The sequence below is a fragment of the Apteryx rowi genome, unplaced genomic scaffold (genome assembly GCF_003343035.1).
Source record: "Apteryx rowi isolate R43461 unplaced genomic scaffold, aptRow1 scaffold_462, whole genome shotgun sequence".
Taxonomy (NCBI): Eukaryota; Metazoa; Chordata; class Aves; order Apterygiformes; family Apterygidae; genus Apteryx; species Apteryx rowi.
In genome coordinates this window covers 88,660-100,783 of record NW_020450719.1, presented here as the reverse complement: position 1 = coordinate 100,783, position 12,124 = coordinate 88,660, and the positions used below count along the sequence as shown (strand labels likewise).

Sequence of the window (12,124 nt, the reverse complement as noted above, 5' to 3'; positions counted from 1 at the left end):
CCTGCTCATCCTCTGGACGCTCTTCGGCAACGTGCTGGTGTGCGCGGCCATCGTCCGCTACCGGCACCTGAGGACCAAGGTCACCAACATCTTCATCGTGTCCCTGGCTGTCTCGGACCTGCTGGTGGCTCTGCTAGTGATGCCCTGGAAAGCAGTGGCTGAAGTGGCTGGGTACTGGCCCTTCGGGGCTTTCTGCAACGTCTGGGTGGCCTTTGATATCATGTGCTCCACGGCCTCCATCCTGAACCTCTGCGTGATTAGTGTGGACAGGTACTGGGCTATTTCCAGCCCTTTCCGGTATGAGAGGAAGATGACCCAAAGGTTGGCTCTGGTGATGATTAGCGTGGCGTGGGCTTTGTCGGTGCTCATCTCCTTTATCCCCGTCCAGCTCAACTGGCACAATGGTGGGGATGTTGCTGCTGCTGGGGATATTGGAGGTGGATCTGACTGGGCAGCAGTGGGTGCTGTCACCACCTGGGCAGAAGACATGAGCACCACATGGGTGGCATTAGCGGCAATGAGACCCTCTGACGGGACCTCTGGCGGCAATGATACCCTTGCTGGACCATCGGAGAGCTGTGACTCCAGCCTCAACAGGACTTACGCTATTTCCTCCTCCCTCATCAGTTTTTATATCCCAGTGGCTATCATGATAGTTACCTACACTCGGATCTACCGCATTGCCCAGGTGCAGATTCGTCGGATCTCGTCCCTGGAGAGGGCAGCTGAGCATGCGCAGAGCTGCCGGAGCAACCATATTGACTGCCACCATCACACCAGTCTCAAGTCCTCCATCAGGAAAGAGACCAAGGTGTTGAAGACTCTCTCTGTCATCATGGGAGTCTTTGTCTGCTGCTGGCTGCCGTTCTTTATCTTGAACTGCATGGTTCCCTTCTGCGAGAGCCCCCCCAGCGACCCCCATGCTGGCCTTCCCTGCGTCAGTGAGACCACCTTTAATATCTTTGTCTGGTTTGGTTGGGCCAACTCCTCTCTCAACCCCATCATCTATGCCTTCAATGCTGACTTTAGGAAGGTCTTCTCCAACCTCCTGGGCTGCAGCCAGTTTTGCTCTAGTACTCCAGTGGAGACTGTTAATATAAGCAACGAGCTTATCTCTTACAACCAGGACACCCTTTTCCATAAGGAGATAGTGAATGCTTATGTCAACATGATCCCAAATGTGGTTGATTGTGAGGAAAATCGTGAGGACCCTTTTGATAGGATGTCCCAGATCTCCCCTGGCCATGAGATTGCCACCGACTCTGTGTGTGAGCTGGACTGCGAGGCGGAGATTTCACTAGGCAAAATAACACCTTTCACTTCAAATGGTTTACATTAAATTGCATCCTGTCCTGGTCAAATGTTCTTGGATTGCACAACAAAATATTAGCACCGAATGGAGAAACCTGCTTGATTTTGTGCTGTAGTTCAGTCAGTCACTTCATGCTGAACTCTCTTGTACGTGTAGCACTTTGCAGGATTTAGATACTGTCATACAGAGAGCTGCTAGAACAAACTTAATTCAGCACTTCCCCAGACTAGGAGATCTCGTTGATTAGCTGTGGAGAGATATTGTGGTACGATTACAATCAGCTGATGTTTACAACATGTTTGTAAATGAAAGGTGCCGTTATTAGTGCTAAGTATTATGACTCTTAAAAACAGGGACAGATATTGAAGCTGGCATAGACATTAAACAGAAAAAAATTCTCCTATGCTGTTCGTTTGTTCAGATTTTATGGGTTTTCTCTCTCTTTTTTTTTTTAAGATAGGAGTAGTGAGGTGGTGATTTGGATGATTATTTAAATGCGTGTTTCTGCCAAAACAGTTTATGTGAAATCCATGTTCTCCTAGGCAGTGTTGTTGCCTACAATATCCTTGCCATGTTCCCACAAGTGAATAAATAAAAGTTACATTGATCAAGGGGTTATTATCTTTCATTTATCACCCTGAAAGGTTTACAAGTACTCAAACTTTAACATGTTTGTTTGAATGGTTAGAATGACTAACTACTAAACCCTATTATTTTAAAAGCAAAATAGTCTATATAGAAATAAAATTTTTGGATAAAAGCAAGGCTCAGAGGAGTGACTGACTTAAATGAGCTCTTTTATATGGCTCTACCTACAGCTAGATTTATGCCTGTTTTTTTCTTCTTAGTATAATTGATGCTATCACTGTTTGATTTCCTCTTTGCAGCTATATCGAGCATACATACTTAAAAGTTATTAAAACTTTCCACTTAATTCTATACTTGTACTTGCTTTTAAAGATACTATTAATGTGAAAAGGTTGTTGATAGAATTAAAAGCTGAATGTTTCTAAAAATAATTGGTTTTGAAAGTGATCTTCATAATTAGTAGTTCCCAGTGTGGACCCAATACATTAGAGAACTTGCTCAAACCAAGAGAAGAGAAAGTGCTGTTGATGTATTTTATGTAATTTCCTTTCTTTACTGGAAATTAATTACAATTTTTTAAATGCCACATGTATTTAGACTGCTTAGACTCTACAAAACATTTTAAAGCAGTCTTTAAAAAGTTGTAAAAGCATATTTTAAACTTCATTTCTATTGAAACATTTAAATCAAACAGAATACAGCCTTTAAAAATGTGTGTACACTTTCAGCTCAGAAATCGGAAGTGATATTATTTCCAAGACAAATGATCAAAGGCAGTAATAGCAATACCGATATTTATTTCGACTTTGGGTGAGGTTCCCTCTGAATAAAGTTGGAATATGTTTGCCTTTTAAAAGTACCCATGGCATGAGTTGAGAAGATTTAAGTCTAATTGGAGCGGTCCTGAATGACTCCCTGCCAGGGCCTGGGGGCACTAATGGGCCTTACTGGCCCTGGCCAGCATCGGCTGGGGCCTCCACCCGATCCCCTGCCTGGGTCCTGGGGCTGCCTATGTGATACATGGGGAAGAGCAGGATTCCCACCGGCCAGCCTTCTCTGCTGGAAGTTGCGTAAGCAGGCACTACTGTGCAACCTATACATTCAGGATTGAACCTTTTTGGAAGTCAAGCCCCTAATGCTGGCCAGCAAAGGGTCACCTCCACGTGGGACTCGGGGTGGGAGAGGCATGGCACGCGTGTGGCCAAGATCACCTTGCAGTTGCATCTGCTGCGATCAGGGCTCGTCTGCAAGCAATATTTTGTGTGTGTGCTATTTGACGTTAACTGGCTACATAGTTGTTTTGGATTATCTTTTTTATTGCCTCTTGGTCATTTAAGGTTGAAATCTGTCTGAGTATTTTCATTTCCTGTTGATGTCAAGTCTCAATTTAATAGCCCTTTTAACAGCTGTCCTCAGAAAAGTATACTGTGATTGTGGTTTAGGAAAGCTTGAAAAACAGAAATCCCATGCCAWCAATCGTATTCAGCCTACACATCTAGGGTGAACATGCTGTTGTTTCTCTACTGAAGCAATCAGATGTTGCTTTAGTTACTTAACCGTAGTCCCAGCCCTTCTGGTTAGGTAATAATCAGCTGGAATAAAATCATTTTTCCAAATAAAAATGAAAGGGGCCTTCTGTGGGTAGAAATCAACATGATGGTGGTGCAGTGATAAAATACCCCTACCAAAACTTAGATTTTTGCATCTTTTAGTTACTGCTCAAGTTTTGAGGGTAGTATAACATGTTAAAATTTCTGGATCTGTAAGCCTAAGGTATTCAGATGCAAGCGGTACCTGGTTCCGATTCCAGCTCCCAGGGCAACCTTTGTATTTTATCCAGTATTATCCATAAATCAGAAACAGTCCAGGGAAATGGGAAACGGAAAACAGATCTTCTTTTCCTGATCACCTGCAAGCCAATAGGCTGGGCAGTGCTGCTGCTCCGTGTGTTACACTCTGGTGTAGTGATGTTTTTTGTTCCGTTCTGAGTAGTGGAACAGTTTCAGTCATAGCAGCGAAGAGTGTCCCTCCCCTCTACTAGCTGTTCCTCTTCAGAAGAGCCCCACGCTGGTGCTGTGATCTTTCCCTGGAGATGGAAGCTGCAAGCTGTAACGCCCCCGGGCTGAACGGGACTTGGGACCTGGCTGTCCCGCACCTGAGTGAACCCTCTGAGCACCAGACTCTACAGAAGAAGTGCTTTCAGTGCAAGAGAATTTGCAACTCCTTTTTTTTTCCTCAAAGAACAGGTTCAGTACCCTGAATTGCAAGTGTACAGTCCGAATGAGGAACCAAAGACCTTTCCCTGAGAGTTTTCTGCTAGTTAGTCCTAGAAGGCTCCCTTTGCAGCATGGCTTTTGGATCCTGTTCTGAGGCAACCACCTCTCTGCACAGATGGTAGATGGCTAGATATGGGCAAGAAGATGCGACCACATTCACCTGTTAGGTGCTTTTCTCTGTGTTGAGTCTTCACCCACCTAAGTTTCTGAAGTAAGTTGGTGGGCTAACTTTGGGATGCGAGCGGAAGAAATATTCATTGGTGGGTTTATATGGTAATGACTTTGCACAGTATGTTAAAAACATTCAGTCCTGTCTTAAATCAAATCTGAAGGAAGCCAGTTTTTAGCTTGACTCCAGAATTAGGGAGCATAATTAGGACAATACAGGAAACTATTCAAATTGCCACTTTCCATTAGTAATTTTTAATTTGTGACTTCAGTGGGTAAAAGCTTTCTAATGGTGGCTGTACAACCTAATCTCCCTCCCTGGAATATGTGCGTGTCAGGGACTTACCTCTTTGGAGCCCAAGAGCATCAGAAAGGAAGCATTTCTACTTTGAAAAACAGAGAGAAATTACTCTTTTTGCTAGAAGGCCATATTGACCTCAAGGATCTGAAAGAAAACCCTTTTCTTGACTTGTAACATAGGGACAATTTGTTGCTTTCAGTGTCTTATTTACTTACCATGGGCAGAGGTAGGGTATTCAGAATTAGCAGGATAAAATTTCTAAGGAAATGTGTATCTTGCCTTCAACTCTAAAAGGGCAGACCATTTTGATGAGAACATCCCCCCAAAAGGATTGTTTTAATCAGTTTCTATCAGATGAAACTGCTGCCCTACTTTTTTTTTAATGGTTTCCCTTTTAAGCACTAATGCCTTTGCCTATTCATAGTGCAGAATTCACTGGAACAGCAAGTAGGTTTTAATAATCATCCTCTCCTTGCGGTGTCACTCAGGAACTCATCTGTCCAAATGATTTTGTACCTCCCATCAACATGTTTATTTCCATGAAAGTCACCTTACTCCGGTCATGCATTTTACTCCCTAATTAAGCATGATCACTTATTGCTAGCTCAGGTTTTGGGGGTATTTTTTTTTTGTCCTTTGAGCTTTAACAATTTGAATATACAGTGCAGTTTGGCTTTGAGTCATCATTACTTAGTAATTCTAGTTCTGAGTGATGGCTGACCTTCAAGATCCCTGATTATTTTCAGTTTCTATTTTGTATTATTGTTTATAAATCTTACCTTGCAGTACTTGTCACTGTATTGTTACCTCTGAGCCAGTCAAATCTTCTGCTATGGCTTATTCTAAAGTACTGGATAACTTCATACTGAAGGAGGGTCAGTATATCAGTAGTCTATATGTTTTGTGCTTGGGTTAATTCATGACAGTGGAATTCATTTCGATGAAAGAACAGAATATATGAAGGTATCTTTGTTAATTTTTAAGAAGTCAGTACATGGATAATATAAAAGTATAGTATTTTATGTAAAATGCTGCAAACAACATAAAGACTTTCTTGATATTCAATCCCCCCAAAGAGCTTTTAATTAAGAGCTTTAATTTAAGAGCTTTCTTTAACACTTTAAGAAGTGTTTGTGTTTTTTTCCTAAGCTAAAAAAGTGTAGATGACTTTCTCAGAGATGAGCACAAACAGAACCCTTTTCAAAGGGAAAAAAATTACTGCATTTTTTTCCTGAAGTTTGGTACTTTTTCCTTTTGCTTTCACTGTGTTTCTCACTTTTGCCAGCCTCATCTGGTGTGCCTCTGCAGGCGGGGTTCCCTACTGAGAACTTTATATTTTTGTAACACATAACAAAAAAAGACTTCAGAATTAGGAGGGCATGTGATAGAAATAATACTAAGCACAATCTTATGCCATTTGCAAGTTGATCAGGTATAAACTCAGCATTCAAGAGACAAGACCGGAGGCACTACGCAGAGCATGCGTCAGTCTGGAGGTCTAAGGGGAGGTAGGTCCTTCTGCTGTTCACATGTGCCAGAATCGCCACTCTTGACCGTGAATGGATTTTAGTCACTCTTCTTTCACAGTAGCCACAGTATACACTTATGTTGATGTTAATAATTATGCAAAGATTTTTCTTTCTTCTGTGGCCATCTTCCCTGCTATTTAATTAGATTTATCAGGTCTTTCAAATGATTCAGTGCCTATTTAAATCAGTAGAAGACCTCACGGATTGGTGTGGGCTTGGGTCATACAGCAATGAAATTATCTGTCCTGGCTTCTTATGAATATTGCTATTGGTATCCTCTGCTAGTGGGTGATGGGATTTTAAAGTCAGCATGCTGAACAAAATATTTGGCCAGGTGATGGGTGGAAATAGTTCTGTTTTTCAGGTTTGCTTATTTTTTTCAAGCTTTGGAAACTTTTCAAACTTTCCAGGAGCTGTGCAGAGTCAACACAGAGTGGTTCCTCTCTGATCATGTCTCAGATCAGCAAAACCTGGCTGCATTTTTAGTTCTTTGGTAACTACATACTACACTATGCTCCTATGAATAAAATTATGCCTCTGTAAATTTAAGCCAATGTTTTCAAAGACAAAGCTGCATTTTCAGTCTAAAAGCACCTATGTGCACAAAAATACCTATAAATGAAGGCTGCTTTCATTATCAGTGGGGCACCAAACATGCATCTTTCTTCATCCCTTTGTTTACTGCAGCAGTGTAAAGATTGCAGTGAGCAATAATGGCATTAGGGGACTGAGAACTGGAAATACAAATGATATTATCAGCTGAAGCAGATGATGGATTGTTTCTTTCAGCAAGCCTGCTGGCTCTTCCAGGATAGCCTAGTGTAATAGAAATTTTACAAGATGATTTTATCTTGTTATGTGTCTAAATCCCTTCTCAGTTGTGACTGGAAATAACTTTCCATAAGCTTTATCATGGACAGATAACTTTGAGGAGGATAAATATTTTTATTGACTTAATGGTTTCTATTGCATATGGTGTATATTTATATCATGGTCATGTTTGCAAGGTTTGCAAAATACAGCAATGACCAAAAAAAAGCAGTTAAAAATTCCAGTCCATGAAAAAAAAGTTCCTTTTATGAATTATTCCTAACAAATATTTGTTTGTATCTCGTACTGCACTCTCATGACTACCAGAGCAGACTGGCGTGCTCTGAAGATCCTACTAATAATCTACTGATTCCCATTAGGAGAAAGGCCTGAAAAGTAAGGAAAGAAAAGGCCAGCACCAGGTACAGATAGGTTCGGAAACTGAAACTTTCAGCAGCTGCTCTGACAATTGTTTACAATACAAAAGCTGAGTAACACTTTCCTTTTTCCGGGCGGTGCTCTAAAATAAGTGGTCGCAATTGAGAGCCAGCCAGCGTTGGTTAAAAATACTCAGAGATGTCTTCTTGGCTGAGGCCTTCAGAGGACAGAGGGGCCTTGGAGGGCCAAGGCCCAGAGGCCTGTGAGGTTCGGGTGCTTCTAGGCTAGTAGCTGAACTGACATTGCTACAACAGCTGCTTGGGATCTACATACCTGAATTTTACGTTCATCCTAGTGCAGGTGTCTAATATTGACCAAAAGAGATCCTAAATTCTTAATATTTTTACTAGAGCTGCTGAGGAGCACTGGGAAACACTGTCTACTAGTTTTAGAGCAGAGATAAGCCCAGGCCGAAGGAAGTATGACTTTGGTTGCTGCCTGGGACATGGCAGAAGTCTAGTCTGCAACTAGTCTGCTGCTGTTTTGAAAATGCACCTTTTTGTCCCATGAGTAAAATATTAACAAGGAAGTTCAGAGTGCCCTCTTTTACCCTTTGATCTCATTTTTTCCAGTCTGAAAGAGTTTTAGTGAGATTAAAAATCCACATTTCTAGCCTTCGGCCTTGACCTTTTGCTTCCTCTGTTAAGTTCATATAATTAGTCTCCTTCGGTGAACAGAAGCTCCTGGCATCGAGTTAGTAGCACGGGTGCCTCATCATCACCAGATCTGGAATTCCCTCAAGCTACATTTAAATTACATTATGTCTGCAGCCCAAAGGGAATCTTTTAGATCATTTCTTTTTTCAAGTGACAACATTTTCCTCCTCAACACAAGATATTTCACCAGAAACATAATTTAGAGGACAAGAGTAAGCACACTTTTTAAAGAGCTCTTAGGGATTTTGCTTGATTATAGAAAATGAGATTGGAAAGATATTATGCATAGAGATAAATGGTGGTTTTTTTTACAGGGGCTTTAATTTTTGAATCTTTATAGGAATAAAGGCTGTATGTTTTTATGGTGAATGGTGTATACATTTGATTTTATACACATACATATATTCATTGCATATATATACAAATATATTTCATTGCATTTATATGGTAATGAAATACAATTCTCTCTCTCTATAAAATATATATTCTCAAATATGAGATGTGAAAAATCATCCAGAAGGAAACAAGTCAGATCTTAAAATTCTGCTATTAATCTTTCATCACAATCATCAAATACAAGTACACAGTCTTCCCAAATGTTCAAAAGGTATTTTGACAGTTTAGAGTTGAAAACCTATGAAAATCCAAACTTGAATTATGCAGTGAAGGGGAACATACAAAATTCCTCTCCCAACTATTTTACACTCAAAAGCATTTTTAGCAGAATTTGCTGATTGATCTTAATCTATAAGCATTTTGAGACTCATCGCAAGAAGAGGAGATAATTTAGAAGCACCTCTAGCATGTTTCTGAAAAACTAGCATTAAACTACTGTCTTTCAGATTCAGTGGAACAAAGGCGCAACCTTCTTGACAGAGCGCAGAGTTTCTGCTTCATCAGAAGACAATATAGATCAGCATAACCTTCTAAAGCATCCAATTTAGTTAGGTAACATAATATCTGAATTTTAAATGGCATCTCAGGCAAAAGTGTTTTCTGTATTAACCAATCCCTACTTTGATAATTCAAATAATGACTTTCTCTAAAAATAGTATTTGCGAAGGGTCATGGTTTCATAGGCCGAATGGAATAGAAAAGTGTAAATTAGAGGACTAACTCTGCAGCGCTGAACAACGTAGGCAAAACTGAGCTTCCTGGCAATTGTCTGAGGAGAGGGAAGAAAAGAGGCAGGTCAGAGGTGGCGCAGGATTTTAGGGAGGAATGAGAGAATTCAGCCAAGGGTCCAGGCCATGGAAAGCAGGAAGCTAGAAATTTGGCGGAGGTCACAGAAGGCAAAGGGGCCAGGAGGAATCAGTATGACACCAGGTGGATGAGATGGGGTGGGGAGGGAAGAGAGGTTTTGGAGAGAGTGGGCAAAAGGGGGCTAGAAGGGAGGAGGATGCAGTCTGGGGGGTGAACAACTGTAAGGGCTCACAGGGCTCTGGGAGGTCATAGGGAGATCTGAGAGCAGGCAGCTTGCCCACCCCTTGGCACTCACTTTTCCTTCTCATAATTCACAGACTCCCATTTGATGCAATCCCTACCTACCCATTCTGATTAACTTCAATATTGCCACTTCATTTTCTCATTAAACAGGTACAACTCAAGTGCTAATGTAGTGAGCAGTGGATAAAAAACTGTCATATTTCTTCCATGATATTAATGGAAAATGACTTCCATGGCAACACCCTACATCATCCAGCAAGGAATACTAGCCAAGGAGTGGAGGGGGAAGGTGGCTTTGAGACCAGCTTTCTACTATGCCAAATAGTGCTGGTTTTGCTGTGTGATGTTAGGGCATTTTAGGGGCTTGTTCTAATTCCACTGGGTTGCTTTAAAAAGGTCTGTCTTCCTGAACCCTTCCAAGCTTTACATTAGACAATCTATAACCACAAATCTTCTTAGAGGCTGGGTGACACTAAAATCAATTACCTATAGTTAAGTCAAATGATCAAATCCACAATAACACTTGTTGATGTTTCTCCTTTACTGCAGAAGTGTACTGGCACTGGTAAACTTATTTTGTCATGTGCAACTTCTTCTGCAACATGGAGCAGTTATTTGCATGGCCTGAGTCAGAGAATCAAAATGAGAAGACTTTAAACATGGATTTTCTAAAAGTTCCTAAAGAAAATGCAGACCAAATCTTCAGAGACATTTAGGCACCTAATCCCATTTGAAATCACTGGCAGAATGGCCCTTGGTACATCACTACTATGATTTCTGTTATTTGTGCAAACGACATATTGAACATAGCCAAGCTCAGCTGCTATATACTGAGTGCATATATTCATTGAGAAAAGCAGATCTGTGGTAAGTGACTTGTAACATGACATAATACAGTTGACTCAAGATCAAATCTGCCAATTTGCAAGTATAAAGGATGTGGGGTTTTTTTGCTTCTTCATGCTAAATACTAGATTTAGCAAGATTTTTCAAATGCAAAGTTACCACATTTTATTATTTGTTTGCCTAATGAGTATAGATACTTCTGTACAGTGATGGAACTGCTGGAAACGAGCTTTAGAGACAGAAAATTTGACTTCATAAACAAATAGGAATATATCACATAATATATAACAGGAAAATATTCAGTTCTATACTGTCCGTGGCATGTGCTGTTTTATATCTTTGCAGAATCTTTCTCTTGTAATGGCTACTGCCAGAATATCCAACTGATGATCACTCAGCCAGGGGAGCTGCAGAGTAAACTGTAAAATTTAAACATTTTGTGAGGCACCATTTGGATGAGAAGTGACAGTACTTACGCTTGATTGTGTTCACCGTGTTAGCAGATAGCCCTGCATCAAGTAAAGCTGAAAATCGTGTCTTACCTGCACTCCCTCTGGATGCCCACGCTCTGCAGTCTTGGCCTAATGGTGCCCCAGATTTGTGAAAGGGTGACGGTGCCCTGCCCACGCTGCAGCTCAACCACTCTCCTTGGAGGGGAACACATTGGTTCAAATCCCTGGAGCATGCAGAAGCCAAATCTTGCTGTTTTAGGCAGGTTCTCTAACCACTAGATTATGATACACATTGCAGGTACTGTCCGTGTAGGCTATGTTTCTGAGTTGAGCTAAATGGCAGGCTCTGAGTGTGCTTGTCAGCAAGTGACAGCAATGCAGGGACATCTGGTCTCCAGGTGCCACCCCTCTGTAGCTGGCGGGTAGGTGTGCCAGCAAAGGCTGTGGCCAGTTGGGTGTATGTGGAGCACAGTTTAGGCACCTGGAGACAGTTTTGCCTTAAAAATCAGCTGCCTCTGGAAGTGGAATTTTCCAAGAGTGTTGTCCTTAACATAAGCACCTAAATTCCATTAAAATAAAAATTTAGGTGTTTTAATACCTTCTAGGTTCTAGATGTATTTACTCATGCATGTCTGTACATGATACAAATGAATCTGGGCCCCAGCTGGACAGGCTTTGAAACGCAGCATATGCACAAATAAACCTGTGTAAGCTGGACAACTTTGCAAGCCCAGATTAGCTGGCGGGGTGCGAACTCATGCCCCTTCTCACTTGCTAGCACTGCCTGGTTCAGTACGTGCTTTCGGTCGCACGGCGGGGAGACACCCTCCAGCGACACGGCGGCATTAGCTCGTTGCTCAGTATGAGCCGGAGTGTAGTGCCAGCCCCCACGTACCACTGCATCCGACCGAAAGCGGGGGCTATGGAAACACCCCAGAGTGGGGTTTTGCAGCACTGGGACCGATCAACGTAAAATTAGGGCAATCCTGTGTGATGTGACCCCCACAAACAGCTTGGGCTGGCTGGAGAACTGCTTGGGTTACATCTCTGCCGGTGTGCAGGTTCAGGCAGCTGCGGAGAGGCTTAAAAGACACCTTTAACTTTGCTTCTCTTGCCTGGGAGCTTTGTTTAACGTCTCAGAGACGCAGTCCACTTTCTATGGCTTTTTAAAAAGAGGTTGCACAGGATGTTTCAATAATGCTATGCTTCAGTGCCTTGTGTATAAAAGCAAATGTGATGAATTCAGTGATGCAATGCAAGCTTACTAACTTTAGTCAACTAGGACGGTTCATTCAGCGGTGA

General features: G+C 41.7%; 1 protein-coding gene across 1 annotated transcript; it reads left to right on the top strand.

Annotated features, from left to right (window-relative positions):
• Positions 1–4: 4 nt before the first annotated feature.
• DRD5 (dopamine receptor D5) lies at positions 5–1,521 on the top strand (the record flags this gene model as incomplete). Its single annotated transcript, XM_026077794.1, has 1 exon — positions 5–1,521. A coding segment is annotated over one exon (1,335 nt), but the record flags the coding sequence as incomplete, so codon positions are not given.
• Between the last annotated feature and the right edge of the window lie 10,603 nt (positions 1,522–12,124).